Below are 23,591 nucleotides of genomic sequence, written 5' to 3'. Positions count from 1 at the left end.
GTAAAGAGTATATGATGGAATGGAACGAGTCGGAGTGGACATAAAACGCGGAGATGGAGTAATACAATCAGCCTCGTGTGCAACTGCAATGAGAGGCCTTCATCCAGCAGTGGATGGAACATGGCTGATGATAAAAAAGCATAGCTTGTGGAGAAATCATGGATGCAAACCCGCAATTACGTTACAGTAGGATATTTGGACATTTGCCTCCACGCATTAAACAATGACTGACGTGAAATCAGATTCCACAACAATAAAAACAAACGTCGATAGGACATGCAAGCACTGTATTTTCAAAGCCAAAGCTAACACTGGGCCGATTAAAGCTGAGCTGCAGCGTAATAGCGTTACGTACATCATGATAGTGGCATAACGCATCATTGCTATGATGTTTTTTTTTATCAGTAAAATGAATTACTCCGTATTAAATACGGCGCGTAGATACAGGCGGTATTAAGGTGGTTTTGGTAGGCTACGTATGCTTACGTTCAGTATTGGACGGCGTTACATTATGAGATGATGTAAGCACGATTGCATATTTGTGTGTGCCTATGATCCCAAAATCGTACGGAATCGGGGTTGATCTCGGAAGATGAAGTACGGTGGTTTATCCTGCATTCTAGGGCTGGGATGGGCAACCACCATGCATACCAGGTGTTGTAGGCTTGTTGGGCGACGTGGTGTAGGCAGCAGAGTGCAATGCAACACAATCCTTTGCTGTACCGCACTTATATTATGCTTCCACGTCTACGTCCCGTGCCTTCACCAACCGGCACACTTGACCAGTGTGATGAAATATGGCCAAATAATCACATCCCTCCCCCCGCCGCCACGATCCGCAAGGGCGTATTGGTGGGTCTCAACCAAGGCTGTCATTATAATATATATTGGGGGGAGGACACATTTTGAGCATATTTGAATATTGGGGGGGAGGGGGACACATCCCCCCCCTCCCACTATTCAAATATGCTCAAAATATCCCCCCCCCCCAATATATTGCTAGAAAAAAAATGGTATGCTATGTAAATAAAAACAACAATTTGCTAAACCTTGGCCACAATATCTGGACTTGTCTTCATATAAATCAATGGATAGATTTATGTTTATATGATTGTGGTTGTACTTTATTAATCCCTAATCTCTGCCATTACATACAATGAAACAAGAAATGGGAGAAAAGTAAAAACATAGCAATGTAATACAATACACTATTAGACATTTTTGTAAAAAACAAATTAAAAGTCCATCCCATGTGTTAGCGAATTTTTAAATATTCTAGGCAGGAAATGAGTTTTCAAATGTAGATCTTTTTCTGGGTTGGGACCCCTAGACACCCGGGAAGATTTGGTCCCCCCCAATGTTGACTCCATGGCTACGGCCTTGGTCTCAACACGCACGTTGTACTATATTAATTCTAGATTTGAAGCTTGTACTATATTATGCTGTATTATGCAATACAGTACTATCAGCGGGCCCGTATTAGGACAGCACCATTACGCCTACTCTATTATTAATAATGCGTCGGGTGTTGTAATTAAGGGGTTTCTCCTCTCTATGCGGCCTCCCTGGAGGTTACGGGCGCGTGCTGTTCACACCTTCACCTTTGCGTGCACAAGCATGCGTCACGAAGTACATATATGCGCCACAGTCCAGAACCCGAAAGATTATTCGCATCTGCTCCGCTTACTGCATGCAATTATTTTGTACAATTATATTGACTGTCCAAGGTTATCACTGGGTCCTTACACATGTATAGTACAGCCCTTTTGCCAATCGACTGCTGGGGCTACCCACACCGTGCCTATAGTGGAGGGTTATCTGACCATACTTCACCACGCTGGTCAGGGTGTGTTGGTTGAAGCTATTATCCACGGCTTAATTTCTCACTGAAGATTGGTTTGGGTCCTCGGTATAGGCACGTCACGACCACAGCCGTAGCGATTGGTATACTGGACGTGGTGTGGTTATATTTTCGGGGTCGCCGACTCGAACAGACCGAGCACAAATCGAGTTACGTGGCGTCATTCATCACACGGTCATTACAGCGGCAGTATCTGCTTGTACGTTTTACATTTCCGATTATAAACCGTCCGAGCCATTCGTATGGCTGTGCTTGCGTTCTTCAGTCAGTCAGTCAGTCGTCTCTAAAGGGTAGGATCCTATTTACAGCATCAAGCCTTGCACCGCAAGGACAGAATGTTTTTTTCACCCCGCACCCTTTCTTTCCGGAGAGAATCAACGCGTGCTTTATTCGGGGCAATCCCAGAGTAAAATTCCCATTGAGCTATGACAGCGCTCATTACTGTGAGTCGAACGATCATCAGTCCACAACGTCCGTGCTATAGCCCGGAACCATTTGCCCACAACACCCGCGCCGTCTGTGGCGTTTCAATTCTGTGGATTAGGTGTTTTGTTGGTCTGTTCAAAAGATGTCATCTTCAACGGAGGGAAGGGTCAATGCCCACGACAGTAGCTTCTTCCATCTTCTTGGTTCTTTCGGTAAAGTCACGTAGAAGGGAAATAATATTATAAAGAATAGAATAATTATTTCATTATTTCCCTTCTACGTGACTTTACCGAAAGAACCAAGAAGATGAATCCCTGCAGTCACGAAAGCTTTAAATCGAAAAAAAGGCTTCTTTCATCTTTCACGATCTTCAGCGTTTCCCACATTGTTCCCTACCAGCTGATTCCTTCCTCTTCGTCCCCATCTTCCGATCAACTTTCCAGCGGATCCTCTCAGGACGTGTCTCGTATAATGTCACCTGCAGTGGCGTCAGACTTTTCAGTGGATTATTCTTGCTTAGTAGCCCTTCTCCCACGGCGCGTCTTCACTCTTGTCATCGCACCAGCGTGCGCTGTCCAGTCTTGTGTAAGGTGCGTTTAAGTGTGGGCAACAAAGACAATGGTGTTTATATGCCCCGAGTATATTGCCGTTAAAAAGTGATACACAAATCACGAGATCGTGAAATGTGCAACGGCGCGTGTTTAACAATCACGTGAAGGGTGTGTTTTTTGAATGTACAGTATCCGTGCGGGTTTTTTCAGTCTCATGCAGAAATGCTTTAAAAGACTAGAGAAAGTAGCCACGATATTTGGTTTCCCCTTTAAATTGTATTGTCAAATTAATATCGAAAAATGTGACTTTCCCGTGAAATTAAATGGGTTCTTAAAACAGACGCATCTTAAACCAACAATAACTTGATAAAAAAAGGTCTATTTCACTAACAATATTTCACCATACCAGATATATACTTATTCCTGAGAGCCCATTGTGACTAAACATCTCTTTCAAGGGAGACCTGTTGATTATATTATTCGCTCTGTGTAATAAAACGTAGACCTGTCAAACAAAACAGCCATTTGGACCATTGCTTTCCGGAAATGCGAACTTGCCTACCCCATAAAGCAATTCTAATCTATTCTTGCGCAATGGCAATATGTTCACGAGCTAAATGCCAATGTCGACGTTAGCGAGGCACGAGAGGGCTTCTGGAGGGAGTTCGTGCAGCGTTTTGCTATGCCACCTCCGTTGAAGGAGGCCGGGCTCCAGTGGGTTTACGCGATGTTAAATAGTTTGGGGTTTCATGGCCACAGTCTCACTTCGCCTTGTCTTTACTTCGCCTTCACAAATGCACCTTTAACCCATTTCACGAACGTGAACAGTTGTACACTGCAGTGACTTAAACCAGCGACTCAAACACAAAGCGATGAGCTAAAGGCAGTCATTCAGGTCCTCCTCGACGCGGAGACCTGCGTGCGGACGCTGTGGATTTATCAATTAAACACCTGGGGCTCGGAGGGCAGCTCTGGCTGCCCCCCCCCCCCCCAGTCCCTGCCCCCGTCTCTGCCCTTCTCCCGTCTCTGTGCATCCCCCGGGGAGCAGTGGGGGGCGGGTGTTAGAGATGGGGGGTGGGGGGGGTGTCGTGCGCGCTGACGTCACGGAGCTGCGCGTCTGCTGGCGCTGTCCCAGGTGCTGAAATCAGTTCAGCGCAGCGCGACTATTGCCAACGAACGTGAACAGCGAGAGCAAAAAATTATTATATATATCTCTAACCGTACAGTATATTTCTATTGCACCCCCTCCTGCCTTCTTACTTACGTTCGCCTTCGCTTGGGCAATCGAGCGCAGCAGCGGCAGCTCGAGCGTTAGTAAATCTACGGTCCGGTCTTTTTGCCTTCTTTTATATTCAGTGTGCGTGCGTGGAAGGAGGGAGGTATGGATGGATGTGAAGGCGATTAAGAAGAGACGCTCGCTGGCTGTACGCGTGAACACGGGGAGAGAAGAACGGCGGCGGTGCCGAGTGGGATCGGGTTTGTTGCCCGTGGCGAGTGTTTAGCCCCGGGTCGCGTTGGTTTATTTTTTTTACATAACGCGGTGAGATTTGTAATATTTTTTTGTGATGAACCGAGACGATGGTTAAGCGCAAAATATCGCACGAGTACGTCCGCGAGATTGGCAGTGACATACCGCTCCCCATACAGACGTTCCTGTGGCGGCAGACGAGGTGAGTGCCCGAACACACACAACCGGCGTTCGAGTGTTGAATGAGAGTGCGTGCGTGAGTGTGAATGAGAATGTGCATTCGAGGTCGTGTGCGTGTTTTGTGGGCGAGCGGTGGCGCAGTGGTTAACGCACTGCGCTACATACCCCGGCGGCGACTCGAGTTCAATTCTAGTTCATGGACCACTTAAGTGACGAATATTTGAACCGGTCCTCTCGCCTCCTTTCACCCCACTCCCCTATTTCGACTCAGCCTTAAATAGGGAAGTGGCGTGGTGCGTATAAAACATCAGCACTGGGGAGACAAAGACGGCTAGGTGTGGTGGTAGCCACCCCATCCCCTCGTGTACTACGGCGGCCTCCATAGGTGCTCGCTAACAGCACTTGTCCCAACAGTCTGTTAAAGGCTATGCGCGTGTGGGGGGGGGGGATATTTGTGTGTGTGAATGAGAGTGAACTGTCTGGCGCGTTCGTGTGTAAATTACGGGTGTGTTGTGTAAATGAGTGTGCGATTGACAGTGAGTGTGTGTACAGTACATACGTGTGTGTGGAGGTGGTTAGCCCGACTGCTGGTGTAGGGCACTCGTAGTCGGTGTCCGGAATACCAAGTGGCATTGGGCATATTGGAAATACCCCACGAGATAAGGGACAGCAGCGTTCGTTTGTTTGCATGGGAGACACCCGCTGTCTCAAATCGCAATGTCAGCGTTGAATGAAACCACGGCGCTTTAAATTACAACGTATTGACGTTTTGACCACGGCCATTACATCTACAAATTGACATTTGGAGCATGGTGATTAACCCGTCAAGATAAACGAAGAATATACGATGGAGACATCAACTAACTTGTGTCCTCTTTTGCCTTTCTTATTTATAACTTTTCTGAGAACATTAGAATGTCATAATGCAATGTGTTTGTGAACATATCTGTGTATAAAACATTTGAAAAGTATCATCGTTAAAAAAAAAATCGTTGCCTTTGTCTTTGCTTTTTTGCCGTTGGCAGTGCCTTCATACGACCAAAACTAGGAAAGCAATATGAAGCATCATGTGTGGTAAGCGTGAAAAACATATGCCTGTGAGTGCTAGTAATTTCATTAGTCTCACCAGCACGAGTGCAGTCAAAACACACAGCTATAACCCAGAGAGAGTTGTTCTTTCCATCAAGGTGTCCTCTGTGTAACTGGAATACCGAGGTACAGTATTTACCATAGAGAGGAGAGAGACGGTTTCTTCCTAGCTGCCAGAAATTAGACCTGCTTCCAGATTTAGACCTGCTCCCAGAGCAGCAATGCCGCTGGGGTGTTTGCTAGAACGAGCGAATGGTGGAATACAAATGCAAACTCCCTTGAAGGGTTTACATTCAAGGGGGTGGTGCTGTCAACATTCACAGAACACTTGAAAAAATACTGCTGAACCTAATTAAACACTGGTTAGAATGTGTTGCAAGCAGGTCGGGAAACCAGTTTGAATACGATTTTAAATGACGGGCCATTTGATGGTAATTTCTCCATTGCCCTTTAACCACTGCAAAGAGGAATAATCCATCAGAATTTGCCTACATGTGTAGAACACTAGTAGGGGCTACTTATGGAATACAGGTGGTAAATGTCGACTTTGAGTTGGTCATATATTCGACTATAATTCTTGGCTTTGAGTTTTTATTGTATAGCTGGAATTTTTCAAGATATAAAGCCCTTTGTTGTGCAGGAAAGCCTTGTGAATTCTTGAGATTTTTGAGGAATTTCCTGCTTTGGGATGTTTAGAAAATTCCATTCATGAGTGTTTGGACGGGTAAAATGCTAATTTGGAATAATGCTCGAAGCTCTGTACATCTGGATTCAATCCACTTACTGTGCTGCGGCTATCTTACAGCAAGGCGAGTTTGCGAATTTCACTAAAATGTACACGAGCCTTGTCATAGCACAGTTTGTATATTTACAGGTGTTCATTCTCAAAGAAATCAACCTGTCAGAATAAACGCCAACATAGCAGGGCCACACACAGGTGTGCATTTTGCCCTGGGCCTGAGATCCGAGAGGGCCTCAGGAGGACTGAGCGGGCCGCATGTGGCATTTTGCCCCGGGGCCTCCAATAACCTTTCAATGGCCCTGTCAGGCAGCATGTGAGAGACAGAGGGGTAAAGATACATGGTCCGCAGGCACTCACTGCACCTTGGTATATATGTTTTTCCACTGCAGTCGTTTGAGCGCGTGCTGGTGGAAAACAAGCTCCAGGGGCTCTCGCCAGCTCTTTGCGAGGCCCTCCAGAGCGTCACCCGTTGGCAGCTCATCCAGACGTCGCTTCCACACGTGATGCACTGCACAGCTACCCTGCTGTCAAACCGGAACAAGCTGGGTGCGTGATTCAAGCTTGCTGCGGTGCAATTTCACAGTATCATTTTATTCAGAGGCAAGATGAATAATTTATCGGTTCGGCGACAAGAATTACATTTTTCTATAATGGGTTTGTTTTTGGAGCTCGCGTGCTGCTTGCTGAGAATTTATAATTGGACTCTTATAATTGCGATCATATGTACGAGTCGAAACACTAAAAAATGCAATGTTTAAATATATATATTTGAGCTCCATTAATGAACGTTGCTATTACGGACTTAAATACAAGCTACACTTACCATTTACATGTCATTCGTTGTACATCATCAGCCATGATCAATTCATTGCTGGATGAAGACCTTCACAAACCATGGTCATGTGATGCAAAAATCCATCTAGCACATGCACGTAAAATGATTTTGATCACTTCACCCCCACGGGAGACATTTGGGCATGTTCCCTCCGTTTGCTGCGGGTCTATCCATGTCTGGTGTTACAAATGTTAATGTTATAGATACGAATACACATGATGTAACCTTGCTCATTGGATTATCCACGTGGACAGGGGTGGGGAAACAGCATGCCAGGTGGGTCGGCAAAGCGATGTGTCCTAGTTTGGACATGTCCCTTGGGTATGGGCAGCAATTCACACTTTCCCATTTCTCTACGTCGTTGTTCTCATTACTAGATACTCGTGACCTTGATAATTAAGCTACTCCACTCTCTGCTATTTTTCAGGCTTTGCTATGGTATTGGTATCCTGTCCTCCTGGTTTAAATGTATAATTCAATCTGGTCATCTTCGTCTGTCCACCTGTTTCTCTTTCGTTCCACTTTTCCATACATGCCTAGCTACGTGTCCAAAATACTTTAGTTTCCATCTTTATGACGGTGAACAGTCTACCTTGTATCGACGATTTCTTGTGATGAGTAGACTTTTGTTGGTTCTTCTTGTTGTCCCAAGGAGCAGGTAAAATTAATATCCAGCACCATCGTTCAAAAGCTGCGATCTTTCTCCAATCTAACAATCGAGATAAGCCGACAACGTCTCCTTCACATAACTGTCGGTCCGCATCTCTTTTTATCCACAACCCATGCGCACTACGATTTTCTGGGAGAACATCATTTCAGCAGCATGATGCAACACAAGCAAACTGGACCGGGTTCGACATGTAGTATCTCATCAGCAGTGACTTGCTCGAATCGATACTGGGGAACCGACAGATGTTATAGACAAGTACCCTCTCTTTCACAGAGGGGTCCTTAGTTCGACGAATATTTTTTCAATGCGCAACGCAAACTCATCAACGAGCGTCGTCGTGGAGACTGTAAGCAACAATAGCTACCTCGCAGACTAATCACCTATCTGCTGCACCCCTGCGCTTTCCTTCCATCTCCCACGAATTGCGATCAACCGTCAATGCCCGCGTCGCTTCAACCACGTAACGCAGGCGGCGCTGATTCATCCGCGCGGACGATAACGCCGCATGGACCACCACCACCCCCCCCTCCCCCCGAACCCCACCACCCTCAGGCCACCAAGACAAGCTCGGCGTGGCGGAGACAAAACTTCTCTACACCCTGCACTGGATGCTCCTGGAGGCGCCGCAGGAGTGCGCTGCATCGAGAGGGGGCTCCCTCCTGAATCGCGGCGGGGGGACCATCAGCCACGGCGCAGGTGGCGGCGGTGGTGGTGGTGGAGGAGGCGGCGGCGGCGGTGGTGGTGGTGGTGCGGGAGGCGGTGGATCGAGCAGCACTGCGTTCCTGCACCAGGTGGCGAACCAGGCGTCTCCGAGCCACGCGGTGACCCCGGGGTCCACGCCGGCTCCCGACGGCGGGGAGGTGACCGGACGCTGCCCCTACGGTCTCTCCATGGCCACCGTTGAGCTCTTCGTATTCCTCTTCGCGCCGCTCGTCAACAGGATCAAGGTGAGAGGCTGCGCGACGAGTGTTCATAAGCGTGGCGATGGGCCGTTGTGCATGCGCGTTGTCAGGCTCCGTTTGTCAATCCACTGCTGGACGACAGACTGTTCACGCCACGGGGGAATTTGAGCGTAGCCTGGACACGCTGGTTTGGTGAAGGCAGGGAACATATACGCGGGAGCATAGAAGTACAGTACGACTAATTTATTTTAATGCACTGCCCTCTGTGGCCCACGACCACGCAGGCTATGACCACTGTTAATGCATGGTGGTCGACGATCCAAGTACTTTACAGACTCAAACTTACTGCGCTTCTGATTCTCTGATGAGATCGAGCGTATTCCATTTTAGATGACTCTTGTACGGATCGAACAACAATGCAATGGGGCCTGTTTGACAATAACTTTATCCTGGTAACCTGGACCATGGGAGACTCAGTGTTGTTGCCCTGGGACGTACTTAACTTGTGAGTTGTTTTGGTTCTTGCATGTTTGGATTTGTGTTCTATACCCCATATATGTGTATAGTAGAACCCTTTTTACTGATCACCCCTGTTAACGACTAATCGATTACCGACCATTTTCCTGTTAACGACGGGCTGTTGTAGGTACAATAAGTATTAATTAATGCATTGATTATCGTATTTCTTTTCATATTACGTGCTTAAAATGTTGTTAGTATCCTTATGTATTAACATCATTTGTTTAAATATTATAGAGTACGTTTTCTTAAGTGAAAAGGGGTTACTTTCGATTCCATCGGAACCAATTAAGCCTTTAACATGTGCTTCCTATACTCGCTTAACGCCCGACTCACTTAACGCCCAGTTTCGTGGAGCCAATGGCCGTCGCTAAGAGAAGGGGCTTCTACGGCACGTGCATGTGCTTATGACCGCGCGTGTGTGCGTGTGCATGTGTGCGGGTGCGTGTGTGTGCGTGTGTGTGTGCGCGTGTGTGTGCGCGTGTGTGCGCGCGTGTGTGCGTGTGTGTTTGTGCGTGTGTGTGTGTGCGTGTGTGCGTGTGTGTGCGTGTGTGCGTGTGTGTGCGTGTGTGTGTGCGTGTGTGTTTGTGCGCGTGTGCGTGTGTGGCGCTGCGTCAGGAGTCGGACCTGACCTTCCGACTGGCTAGCGGGCAGGTGATCTGGCAGCCCATGTGGGAGCACCGCCTTCCCGAGATTCCCGCCTTCGCGGCGCTCATTAAACCCACCCGCAACATCATCACCGGTACTGTACTGCACTCGCGAGAAAAGAAGGGGGGGGGGTGGAAACACAAGTCCTGCAGTAGGCATTAGAAGTTATTAAAACTACTACTACTGTAAACCTGAGTCTTTTGACAATTGCAACGCCCGAGTCCTCGGGCTACCCAGAGGGTTGATGTCCGTTGGCTGCAGCTTTGTGCAGAATGTCTCCTGCCAGGTTATCGACTGGTACACGTTTAGGATCCAATCAAGTTCAAAGTTAATTTATTAGGTATAGCCTTGTGAGCCATTCGGCTCTTGAATCGGGTGCAACCGCAACAAACAAAAAAACTAAAACATGAACAAGAAAACATCTTCAAGTGACTATGTGCAAACAGAAAATCCAAGAAATCGTGCAACGGGTCAATCGTATGACGTCTGTGCCCCGCGGGTTGCATTGACTGCCACGTTGACATGGCGTGATCACCTTCAGCGTGAGTCTGCTGACCTGTGAAGCCCTACACGGCCAGGGAGCCCGCTATCTCAGAGATAATCTTTGACTCCCTACTGCCCCTCCCAACTGGTTCGATCCACCGAGGAGGGACTCGCTTAACATCCCCAGGGTGAGACTGCAAGACATCTGAGGCGTTGTTCCTTTGCTTAGGCAGCTCCTACCCTGTAGAATTCCATTCCTCGTCACGTGAGGGACTGCCTGACCGTCCAGAACGTTTATTTTTTACAAATGAACTTAAAACGTTCGCCCGTTCGGCCTGGCTTTTACAGGTGAAAATTAAATGAACGTTATAACACGTATGGTTGTAGATTAACCTATTTACCATTTAAACTGCACGCTTTTAAAGTTTTAATGGAAGGATAATTTATGTGCAAGGGGCACTGATTTAAAGAAAATGTGCCTTAAAGACGTCAATATTTGATTGATTGAAATGCTTTGTTGCAGAGGATGTTTTTGCTGGCCTAGTTGAAAGAGCACTCAACTGCTATGGGGCCATCCATTTAGTACGTACGCATCGAGGGGGTAGGGGGTTAACCCAAATGCGTACGCTTGCGTATGGGGGGTCTACTGACAATGTACGCATAGGAAACGGGGGGGGATTATGTCTCGATAATAATTCGTCTACATTGGCCTGCAAATGAGCCACAGTTCAGTTTCTTCAGCTATGAGACCAATTACTGCCGGGAGAAGTGGGACTGTGGGAAAGGTGCCACTTGTATGCCACCGTGACCCTGACTGCAGCTATCACGCAGCTCAGCAAAATAAGTGGCCAAGGTACGCAATTTAATGCAGCCGGTGGTGGACTATCTATTTGCTTAAACACGTTAATAATATTAATTCTTGATCGTTTCTGCGTGGATTAAATATCGGCCGTTCTATAGGATTCGGGTGGGGGGGGGTGCGTCTAAGCGTACGTACACAGGTGAGGGTTGGGGTGTAAAAAGTACGCGTGTGTACAGGGAGAGGGGGGAGCGGTAAAGTTTTGACAGATTTTTGCGTACCTACTCAATGGATGGCCCCTATGAAGAGCTCCTGCAGCATAATTGTACATCGGGGCTTTGTATCGAGAAAACCCATGTGTGTTTTACAGCTAAGAGGGTGTTGCTGTTAAGTCCGCTGACGACAGAACCCAACAGGAAGGATGAGCTCCAGGAGGTCTGTGTTTTAACTTATTTTAAATTGTGCGTTCTTAATGAAATTATCAATTGAGATTTTAATAAGTGCATACATAAACTGCAATTACAAGAGCAATTAAAGAACATTACACTGAAGGGAATATATATTAAATCTGCGTGTTATTTATCAGCAGTGGCATATCTATCATATATATCTATAAAATCGTGCCAATTTCATGAAGTTATATTTGAACACACTGTATACTGCACATGTTCAGCGTCCATAAAAAATATAACCACATCACTCCACCAGCTCCAATCCAATCCCAGGTCAATTTCAGGATCACAAATCATCCATGGTCTTCTCTCTCTCATCTCACTCTACTCCCCTCCACACACTCTCCTACCGCCTCTCCCCCTGCCATCTCGCTCTACTCCCCTCCACACACTTTCCGCTCTGGCAACCAATGATTTATTTTAAAGCCACCAGTTAACCTTTGCTCAATGGGAGGTCACTCTTTCTCCTGTGCTGCCTCCAGGTGCTTGAGGTCCCACCCCCTAGCCTTCTTTGCTGACAACTCCTGTTCGAGTCTGACCTTTAACTGCCCATCTTCTCTCTCTCTGTGTACAAGATAAACATTCCCGATATTTCTACACAGCATCTTGATATGAAGTTGCATATCGATGCTATGTGAAGCCTCATTCAACTGTACGTTTTGGGTCACCGCGTTAATCTGGTCCTCTATGTACAGGCCTGTGGGTAAGTTTGTAGGTCTCAATGTGAGTCTGTGGATGTCCGTGTGTCTATGGGTATTTTCTTCTGCCTATGATTGACCGCCTCTCTATGATAAAATAAACGCACGCACGTTGTTTCTGTGCAGCATCTTGAGATGTGGCCGCATGTAGATGCGACATAAAGCCACATTGTTTTGTGTTACATGGGTCTCTATGTGAATCTGTGGTTATTTTTTTGCGTTTTTGTATGGATCTGCAGGTCTCTGTGTGTGAGCCTACGGGTATTTGCCCAAAACTACGGCTGACTGTTTCTCACGATAAAAATAAACATGCATACTGTTTTTGTAAAGTTCCTTATATGTGTGTCTGTTGAACTTCTTTCGCACCGTACGTAGCCAGCCGTGCTAATCAGAGGTGCGGGGGAAGGACAACAAACGAAACACAAAAAGCAGTTCTAAAGAAATGAGTTTTCAAACTAGATATAAAAATGCATTGCTTCCTAATATCGAATGGAAGAGCATTCCAGACGGCCGCAGAATCACACCTCGAAAGCGCGCGATGCAGTGAACATCTTTGTTCGACGGCCAGCCAAAAGCCGCTGCGGCGATGAACGGAGTTCGCTTGTTGATGGTTTAAGCTCATTGCCGAGATCAGCGAGGCAACCGCGGTTCATTTGTGGCGAGCCCTGTGCGTGGAATGAGCGCGACCCTCCATCAAGGCATGCAACCGTACCTCCCTGACGCTACGATCCCATGCGGACGCTGAATGTATCCACGCTGCGATGTGTGCGCGTGTTCGTGCCGCATGTGCAGCAGGCAATCGAGGTGGTGTGTGAGCTGTGCCAGGCGGGAGCCAATCACGCCGCCCCGGGCGCTTCCTCGTGCCAGTGCGAGCACCCGGCACCGGTCGCCCCCGTTCTCCACGCAGCGTAAGGGCCCCCCCCCCCCTCCTCCCGCCGGCGATGTGGATGCGTAACGTGGCACGAGATGACACACACGAGGAGTGCTTTTCGCCACAGTTTATTGCTCTGGGGATGCCGCCGTGGGATAATGTTAAAGTCGTTCATCTCGAGGTTACCTGTTAGATTTCCCGGGGTGGCGGCTGACACAGCGGCCACTTTCTTCGATCTCCACCCAGCCGTTTAAATGTGTACAGGTCTTGTGTGGTGGGGTAAAGCGTGGATATTCCCACCTCCGATTAGCACGGTTGGCTACGTACGGTGCGAAAGACGTTCGGCATACATACAACGACGTCGGACCAGCTTGGAAGGGGTAGACCAAACATTCTCTGGAGCTCTCTCGAGGGGAAACCCTTCCACTGCACCTTTACCTTCGCGTAACCCTTTCCCATTCAGAGACGTCTGCGAGTTGCAGGGTGGCTCCTGTTCACCGCTGAATCTCGGAACGTGCAAGCGGTTCAGCGTAAAAACAAATTAGAGAGGCATAGGCGCCGTTGTTTTTACATGCATTGTACTCACCATAGAGAACTGTAGCGACACGACCACACTATATGATAGCGGGCGCCAAACTGTGCCACACGCCCTCCCGCATGGCCTTGTGGGAGCCTCAGTGCCGTAAAATTTATTTGAGTTTTTCTTCTGGTCTCGTACACGTACGTCATCAGATTGGATTGGGATGAAAAATTGATGACGTACACGTACGTCATCGGAACGGCAAAAGGTTTAACCGTTGCTCTCGCCGTAAAGTTGGGCCCCATCTGTTGCCCGTCCCTTCCCCCTCTTCGCAGCGCCGAGGCGGGATCCCCGCCGGACGTCAAGCTGAACCAGGCGACGTACTTTGACGTGGCGGCGCTGCGCTGCCTCTTCCAGCCGCACTGGTCGGAGGAGGGCGTCCACTGGGGGCTCACCTTCTTCCTGCAGCGCCTGCGCCAGATCCTGGAGGAGCACGCCGAGCAGGGAGGTCGCCGCGAGCCCGACGTCCCGCCGCGGCCTCGCAGCCACTCGGTGGCCGTGCTGCCCTCGCTCGTCAACACTCGCAAAACGCAGGCGAGCACCGACACGCTGGCTGGCCGACTGGCTGCCTGGCCGTACCGCGGCGCCACGGTGGCGAGATGTTAACTACCTCGCCTGGTATACGGCAGGTCGTGGGTTCGATCGCGACCCTGATGCCTGCTGTATATTTGGAGTTTGCATGTCTCTATCCCAGTGGTCGTGTGGATTTTTATCCGGGTCCTTCGTTTTTTTTCCCCTACACATTTAGAAGCATGCGTATTAGAGTATTTGGCTGCTATTACTTTCCACGTGGCCAGGTCGCTTCTGAAAAAACAGCAATATAGCTCAGTGGACTTTACCTAGTAAAATAAAAAGAGTTTATAGTTTCATAGTTTGTAGCACCGTCATCGTCATCGGTCATCGTCATGATTGTCGGTTGCTGTCCGCGCGAGTGCAACATATTGCCAAGGAAGCTTGGCGTTTGTGTCGTCGTCAGAGCTGCACAGGCAGGCGATTTAAGTAATCTGTTACCACATCGATTATCAGTTGTCCCAGTTCCAGTAGAAGAGCTTCACCCGTCATGTAATTTAAATTAAACCTTCCCACTGCTGTTTGATTTGACGAGTTGTCATAAAATACAGTCACGAATTGATAACGATAAATTGCTATGCCTTGTTTATACCATATAATTTGTATTATCTGTCTCATATGTTCAGTCTGCCATCTGTTTTGTTATTTGTTCAACTATCTGAAATGTAGCATTTGCATATAATTTGCACGAATAGTAAATTATTAATTTTGACGAACGTGATTCTATGCATGTTTCTTGAACGTTATAAATGTCTTCCAATCGATTAATCACTGATTTGATGTGTGCCTAGCAGACACTTATATTTAAATATCATCAGCCATTGTCTCTCCACTGCCGGATTAAGGCCACATCCTGTCATCATCATCCCCCATTGTCCCGTGATGTCACACTTTTCATCACAATCACATCTCAGAATGTTTTGCATTCAGAGTAATTTTGGCACGTGAAAATGTTTTTCTTCAAATATGTAGCTTCAATTTTGTAAAAAAAAAAAATCAAGAGTAAAGTTACGTGAGTACATGGATCAGATGAATTGTTTTGACTTTTTGAAAAAGTGGCATTGAGGAGGAAATCTGTCTCGAAGGAACGATGGCCCATGGCGAAGACTAGTGATGGAGTGGCAGCCAAATGAGGAATTAATCCACCGTGAGACTATGAGAGATGGTGGCGACTTGGGAAGGCCATCATCCAGCTGTTGATAGACCATGGCTGATGGTGGCGATGAAACTCAAGCGATAGAATCATGCCTTTGAGTGTGTTATACATAAGCAGCACTTATACATGTAGGACAGTGGTTGTACAGTGGTTAGTTCACTGCGCTACGAAACTGGCGACCTGAGGTTGATTCCTGTTCATGGCCAATAATAGTGGTAAATATCTGAACCTCTCCTAGGTCGACTCAGCCTTAAATGAGTATCTCGTGTGGTGTGTAAACATCAGCACTGGGGAGACAAAGGCGGCCGGGCGTGGTGCTGGCCACCCACCCCCTTGTGTGCTGTGCCGGCCTTAATAGGTCCTTGCCAACACCACTTGCCCCAACAGTCTGTCGTATGTATTTTGAATTTATTTCACACCGTGCTAATCTTCTATGTGTGTGACATACTCTTCAACTCTAAGATGTATTTGTCATAAAAGCGAGTTGTGTTTCCCAGGACATGGCCGGCAAGAGGAAGGAAGAGCCGGAGCTGCTGAACTGCGAGCCGTTCCCGAAGGTGTCGACCACGAGCCAGCGGCGATCGGCCGTGCCAGACCTCACCACCGACATCAGCGCCAGCATCTTCAAGCGGGTGAGTCTGCTCACTCGACGCTCAACAATGTTGTTAGATCTTGACTAGCAAGCTAAGCTGGGCTGAGCCTGGACGGTGCTTGGGATGGGTTACCGCCACGCGCAAAAGGCAGGTGTGTGTGGCAGCAGAGGGTGGTGCAGCAATAATCCATCATCGTTCTGCCCTTTAGTCGCCACCTTCACCAACCTGCATTGACCCGTGTGGTGAGGCACGGCCAAATGTCCCGATTAGCAAGCTGCTCTGTGCTCCGGTGATTGAGCACCGTTTACGCTGTTAACAAATACATCGTGTGCTGCAAATGTTAAGAAGACAAGTATTTGTGAGCGTGATAAATGTGTACGCCCAACACCGTGGGTGACGTCTTACTGAAGATCGAAAGTTTGCCGAAAAGTTGAGATTATATATATATTTTAAAATCTCCATCACCGAAAACTAATACTTATTTTTTATTCGTTATTGTGTCAGGTCACTGAAGCAGAAAAAAATTCGTGCCACAACTATTACTGACTCTTTAAATTACAGTCAATTAATTATTATAATATTAAATCGTTATTGATGACATAAATCAAACGTTCATTGCTAATTGCAGCAAAGGGCTCAGCAGTACGGTGGATATTTCTGAAATGTTTAAATGCCAGGAGATGTGAGGGCATCTCAGAATTCAGAGCGCTGAACTGGCACCGCGGAGTTGGAATCCAGATCGCTGCCTGCGAATTAACGAGGTTCTGAAGGGTAGCGAGCTGATGGTTGTCGCCAAATCACAAAAGGCTGTACCAAAGAAACGATTCTATTACATTGGGTTCTGAGCTTAATTGACCTAAATTCCAGCTCTGGGGAATTAAAGACAAAACATTATTTGCAGTAGGGCAGATGGGTAAGTGCTGCCCCCGAGTTTCCAGATTAGAGATCACTTGAAGGGAACTCGAAAGTATTTCTATGATGTCCACTTCCGTGGGCCTTTCTCTAACGTGCGGTTGGGAGGGGGTTCACTCCTCCGCGAGAGATCCAGATGGCTTCTTTGTCTCATGACGTGCGACTAAGAGCACAAGTGGAATACAATGGGGTGGCAAAATACATTTGAGATACCAAAAAATGCCCCATCCTATACACTTCCCCTCCACATTAAAGTCACCTTCGCTCACTAGTTTCCGCTCCTCACTCCAAACTCACTTATTTCCTCGAACCCACCCTACGACCCCTTAATCACCCCTCATAACCATCACCGTTACTGCTCCCTCTTCATATTCTCATTCTATGGCGATCACTCATTCCCCATTCATTCATTCATTCCATCCATTAATCATAATTTACCGTCATCAATTTCGCTTTCACCGAATTCACGCATCACATATATTCCCATTGCGTCCACTCATCTATTGCACTCACCGCATCTCCACAATCATCCGGATATCTGTGGAACCCTACAGGACATCTGTAAAAAATTAACCCGTAAAAACTAAGTTTTTCACTATAAATCCTTTATATGCGTGGCATCGGGGCGGCTAGAGTCCTCTCGTCCTCTGGCTTGAGATGGCTGCCACCTATGGGTCAGATGATTGTCTGGCAGCATTAAGCAATTGGTAATTAAATATTTATTTCTTTTTCCCTAAACCGTGTACAATTTTGGAAAACATTTTTCACGAAAATGCATTGTCACGCACAACGAGTCTGTGTGCAAAATGTCAGCTCGATTGGATCACGGGAAGTGGGTTAAAAAACGACCGAAAGATTTGCACGGTCCTAAGCACGCAAGCAAGCGAACTTAATATCAAGTATTTAAAAAGAGCATCATAGCTCATCGGATTCCTCCGGCGCACGTAAATATTTCCGATTCTGTTTTTCCCGCCGCCAGTTTAAGAGTCGCCGAGAGGACCGCGAGCGGAAGGGCTCCATCCCGGCGCACCAGCAGGGCAAGAAGCGGCAGCGGCGCATGGGCGTGCCCTTCCTGGTCCAAGAGGACGCCGCCGCCACCGCCGGCGACGCCTCGCCCACGCGCAGCACCTTCTCCTTCAGCGGTGGGACGGAGCGCACCGGCTGGCAGACCGCCATCCTGGGTTAGACGTGCGCACGTGCGCGAGAGATCGACGGCGTCGACCAACAGACCCATACAAATATAAGTGATTCATACTCTTAGGTTTTTTCGGTGAAGTCACGTAGGTAAAACATTTTTAAAATTAATAAAAGTAAACAAATTAAAATAAAACAAATTAAAAAATCCTTGCAGTCACGAAAGCTTCAAATCTAGAAATATAAGTGACCCCAAAATTGTTAACCCGGCCCCCCCACCTCGCCTCACCCCCCCCCCCCCCCCCAAATCTGTTGTCACCACTGTCGCTTTTGCCCTGGCGGCTACAAAGCGTCAACTGCTCTCGCGGTGCACTTTCTAAATTCGCCATTGGCAGGCCAGTATACTGAATGTTTGCGTGGCTTAGGTACCAGACTTAGAATCTCACACTGCTCTTTCTGAATAGGCCATTGCCAGGGAACTCCGAGCTATCTCCACACAAAGAGTTTGCGTACGTGTCGCTCTTTGCATTGGACCGGGGTCCAATATTTGATTTGGAGTATTCTTGCCAATAACATATTCTGTTAATCCAGCAGCGTTTGTTTAAGAAGCCCGACTCTTACGAGACCCAGACGTTCGAAACTGGTCCAGAGTTTTCTTGATTAAACAATCTCTCCTGGAAAATATAGGCAGATAGATTATAATGTATATTTTTAACATGGGGAGACAGAATTGAGTTCTGTCTGTAATTGTCAGGGGAGTATGCTTAGCACCACGTGGCTAAGTACACGTGTATAATTTCCACGATATGTACGTTCTAAATGGGCCACTTTGCACTTTAAAGATCCTTTCCGGCTATTGCAGAAGTGCTAGCGGAGCTGTCGAAGAGTTCGAGGAAACCTCGCCCCGGCAGGCAAACCACACGTTTGTTGCCTCTGTTCCCACCGACAGGCACACAGACGAGCACCGGGTGGGGATTTCAGGAGGGAACTTCGGTCACTTCGTTCTTGTAGATGTTGGCAGAAAAATAACATGATGCCTTTGTGGATAAGACTGGTCGGTTGGGAGGGGTGGGGGGGGAAATCCGCAGAGGTGAACACGGTGGGTGGGTGGGTCACAGTCGCGCCTGCATCACTTGCATTTGACAGACAACGGCGTAAATTGCTTCGTGGCTCAGAGCAGTGCGAACTGCGGTGCCGCCTGGACCACACACGCATGGCCACGGAAAGCATCGTGTTTGAATAATAGTAGTTATTGAAATGTGTAAAGCGCCCTTAAGCAATCGTTCTCGGGGCGCTGTGCATGGAAAGGCGGAAAGAGTTTAACATCGACCGAGGAAAGAAGAAGTGAGAAATATATTTGAAAAAAAAACTAAAGAGAGAAAACCATTTTCAAACGTATACTTTTTAAATCGAGATTTGAAGACCTGTAAGTGTTTTGGAAGTCCTGAGCTCGAAGGGCAACGAGTTGCCCGGTTTAGGTGCCGGAAATGCAAAGGCACCAGTAAATCTGGCTGTGACGGTCCCACCTGATGACGGAGACTTGTGTTGCCTCCGAAACGTCGTGATTTATAATTTTATTTACTTTTTTTATTAATTTTAATTTTATTTTTTACCTACGTGACTTTACCGAAAAAACTAAGAGTATTCAAAGGCACCGCCACCCCCGAGTGTGAAGCCTCGAGACCGTGGTGACAGTGAGCAGTGCGCAATCTGAGGCTCTTAATGATCTTGATGGAATATACATGAGCCGAAGGAGGTCATGAACTTAGGGAGGAGCGAGTCCACTCGTGGCCTTGAATACTGTGCAGCAGCTGCGGTATCTGGCAGAGGGTCGTCGACGGCTTTGGCCAAAAGACGACCACTTGATCTTGAATGCGGTATTAGTCAAATAAGCCGTGCGCTGCCCCACACAAACGCCTTCCCAGAGCCCAATTACGTATTCAGGTGGCGGCGCCTGCTGTCCCTGGTGAGACTCTTCAATGTTACGCACGAGAAAGGGGGGCTGCTTCACACCGTAAATGCTGAGTGACGAGGTTCGTTGTACAGCGTAGATTTTTTTAGTCACGGGAACCATCTGCGGAACGAAGGCCATGCGTGCTTGTTGCTAATGTGTACAGTACAGTCCCGTGTCGCATATTATATCATTTCTGTTCCCCTTGTCCTTTGTGCGAGCTAAAACGTTCTTCTTGTGTGTGCGTGTTTATCCATTGCAACAAAAAAAATGCATTCAAGCTGCCCGTATCAGTGCACGTGTGTTCCTGGTCGTTGTTTATGCGTTACGGCTACGGGCTGGCAAGCCACCTCCATGGAGTCTTTGTTTATTAGTTTAATGTTAAGTATATGGGTGGTTTTCCACGAGAGAAAGTCTACTTTATTTAAAGCCCAATGTGTGTGTGTTTTCTATCCGGTGGGGAGCGATCGTGTAGCGGTTAGGGCTCTGCGCTACGAACCTGACACCCGAGTTCAATTCCCGCTCACAGCCAACACCAGTGACGATAATCTGAACCGGTCCTGGGCCTCCCCTAGGTCGACTCAGCCTCAAATGAGTACCCGGTGCGGTGTGTAAACATCGCCACTGGGGAGACAAAGGTGGCCGGGCGTGGTGTTCGCGACCCACCCCCTCGTGTGCTGTGCCGGCCTTCATAGGTGCTCGCTAACAGCACTTGCCCCAACAGCCTGTTGAAGGCTACACGGGTGGATCTTTGTCTTTGTCAGATAGCCACCGATCTCGCCTGCCTCTGAATATGTAATTCGAGCGCTTGCCTGTGTCGAGCACCGCCGGGAGTTTGCCGCATAATGCGATGGCGACTCTCAAGGGGAGCTCTTCTCTTTTGAGTTCTCAAAAGATCCACACGCGCGCCGCACGGCGGTTTACTGCGGAGCGCGTTCGCCGCAACGCGCTTCATGGCTCCGTTGGATAAACACCGAAGCTGTCAACCCATACGGTTTACCCCGTATTCTTGTACAGGGAAATGCAGTTTTCAGGTCCATGCGGCGTACAGCCGTTTAGATGCGGGCAAACAGAAATGTGTCTGTGTGTCTCCCTTGCGATGGGACTTTGTCGGATGAACGTTGAGATGTATAAGGGGCACGGGGTGACCAATAAGGTCTGAATTGGTCTGTAATAAGGTAGGGCACTGATAAGGTGTTGACAGGAATTAAACACCGACGGCACTATTTCCCGTAAAAAATGTTTTGCCGCCCGCCCTCAAAAGAAAAATGCGCGGCTTTAAGTGCAGCCGAATCAACTGGACATTTGATGTTTACATAACAGATAAAAAAAAATCACGTTTGCAGTGGCACAGCGTCAATGTTTTGTGCGTTTGTCTGATGTCAGGAAAACCAAAGCCAACGTTAATTCCTCCAATTCGTGTTAGTTGCACTCTGCAGTGCGTACGATAACCTTCTCAAAAGTCCAGCTTGGTTAAACCCTGGCCCACTTACCCACGTGACCGGGCTTCCTCGCGCGTGAAGCAGGCAGCGTGTGGTGCATGCCTCGCTGGGGTCTTTATCGACTCACACACCCCCCCCCACCCCGCCAACGGGCTGCTGAATTGTCACGATTTGATCTAAGAATCGATTCTCTTTTTAAATCGCATTGTGCTAAAAGTAGAGGCTTGTATGCACTTGCGTGTTGCACTTCCATTGCACCGTACGTAGCCAATCGCGCTAATCGGAGGTTCGGGGGGGTGGGGGAAGGACCACAAACGGTGCACAACAAGCAGTGAAGGCACGCGAACGCGAACGCATTGCATATGACGTGTGAATAGAACATAAGAAAACCCGTAAAAACAAAGTTTTTCACTATAAATCCTTTATATGCGTGGCATCGGTTTTATTTTATTATTCATTTCTGTTTTTCTTGAGTAAGAGTTTCATTTGTATCACATTGGTATTTTAAATTAAATCTGAAAAAAAAATTCCTAAAGTGTTAAATTTTGGAAAAATGTTTTTTGCACGGTCCTAAGCAAGCAAGCGAACTTAATATAAAGCATTTAACAAATATTTGCTTTTATGGACGCACACATCGCTTTCGTTAAGAATGTAGAAACAAATATTTGGTTTGAAGAAAAGTATCCTCCCCATAGAGGTGAGTCAGTTTAACACGTTGGCTTTCGCGATCAAGCCCAAAAAAAGCTCTATTATGGACACATATTTGCTCTTATGCACGCAATGCAATGGACACATCGCGATTGCTAAGAATCTCGAAAAAAAATTTGCTCTTACGCATGCACATTGCAATTGGTTAACAATCTACGTTTGTCGCCGAATTGGTGGTGTTATTATGCCTCGAATGTGCTGCTGCATTGCTGCATTGCTGCAAAAGTGAACTGCAGCGGCAGTGGGCTGCGCCAGAGGAAGAGCTTTTATCTTGCAGTGTGCAATGATCAACAGGGATGAAATTGGCTTCTAAGCATCTCCTGTAGGTTGGCTGTTTGATGTTCGTTGTAAACGCTCCGTCTGCATTATTGGAAACAATGTTTACGATAAATCATAGGCATGTAACGATGGACTCAAACTGACACGAACATTATCTTTAAATTTCGATTTAAAGCTTTCGTGACTGCAGGGATTCATCTTCTTGGTTCTTTCGGCAAAGTCACGTAGAATGGAAATAATAAAATAATAAAAATAAAACATAATAAAATAATTCTCTTTGTGGCCGAAACGTCGTGAGAATTATTTTATCATGTTTTATTTTTATTATTTTATTATTTCCATTCTACGTGACTTTACCGAAAGAACCAAGAAGATTATCTTCAAATGTCTGTTTTTTTTAATCGGTTGCGATGGAGGCATCAATTGTGCGTGCAAGAATCAATTAGAGTTTACGTGAGTTATTTGGAAATAATATGGCCATGTACATTTAGGCTAATAGAATGCACAAAAACTGTACAAACAAACCAGTAAAAACACTAAAACAATGCAAATGAGATAGTAAAGAGAGCAAATGAGAACTGATTCTTGAAGGGAAACATGCCTCTCCTCCCTCCATCCATCCATTGTGACGATTCATCAAATCGATGGAGAATATTAATACATCAGAATCAGAATCTTGCCGATGTTGCGGCTTGCACTATAGGTGTCATTAACTTTGGTTTTATCCTGTCATTGGTTGGTGACATACTCGGAATCTAAAAGGTGGCCAGATGCTACTACATATTACTGACATTTGTTCCCGTGTGATGTGATGCCTTATGTATGCATGAGCTGTAAGGCAATATGGGCTTTCGCATTTCAATTTCCTAGTAACCGTCATGACATCACCCCTTTTTTGCCAGTAACAGAGATTAAAGCCACGGTAAACAATTGACCCTAACGTTTCAACATTGTCGCCTCGCTTTGTAAGCTCAAAACAATAATGTTAAAGCCTTGTTTGCTGCCCTCGCTGTATATAACAACATAGTGTGCTGCAAGCAAAGCCGACCTTGCAAATCATATGTCCGTATAT

The 23,591-nt window shown here is 47.1% G+C and overlaps 1 protein-coding gene across 10 annotated transcripts in view; it reads left to right on the top strand.

Annotated features, from left to right (window-relative positions):
• The first annotated feature begins 3,939 nt into the window (after positions 1–3,939).
• The window catches only part of UNC80 (unc-80 subunit of NALCN channel complex), a 122,307-nt gene continuing 102,655 nt past the window's right edge, over positions 3,940–23,591 (top strand). For 5 of the 10 annotated variants that reach the window (XM_078859132.1, XM_078859131.1, XM_078859125.1 and 2 more), the window contains exons 1-10: positions 3,940–4,508; positions 5,512–5,560; positions 6,707–6,863; positions 8,375–8,769; positions 9,862–9,985; positions 11,544–11,608; positions 13,116–13,231; positions 14,050–14,308; positions 15,998–16,132; positions 17,985–18,186. In XM_078859132.1, the coding sequence (XP_078715258.1) occupies positions 4,417–4,508; positions 5,512–5,560; positions 6,707–6,863; positions 8,375–8,769; positions 9,862–9,985; positions 11,544–11,608; positions 13,116–13,231; positions 14,050–14,308; positions 15,998–16,132; positions 17,985–18,186 (1,594 nt within the window). In that variant the 5' untranslated portion in view covers positions 3,940–4,416. The remainder of the gene's footprint in view (positions 4,509–5,511; positions 5,561–6,706; positions 6,864–8,374; positions 8,770–9,861; positions 9,986–11,543; positions 11,609–13,115; positions 13,232–14,049; positions 14,309–15,997; positions 16,133–17,984; positions 18,187–23,591) is intronic. The other 5 variants (XM_078859128.1, XM_078859127.1, XM_078859129.1 and 2 more) reach the window with 3 other exon arrangements.

Source organism: Lampetra fluviatilis, chromosome 8 (assembly GCF_964198595.1).
Source record: "Lampetra fluviatilis chromosome 8, kcLamFluv1.1, whole genome shotgun sequence".
Taxonomy (NCBI): Eukaryota; Metazoa; Chordata; class Hyperoartia; order Petromyzontiformes; family Petromyzontidae; genus Lampetra; species Lampetra fluviatilis.
This window is presented reverse-complemented; position numbering and strand designations above follow the sequence as displayed.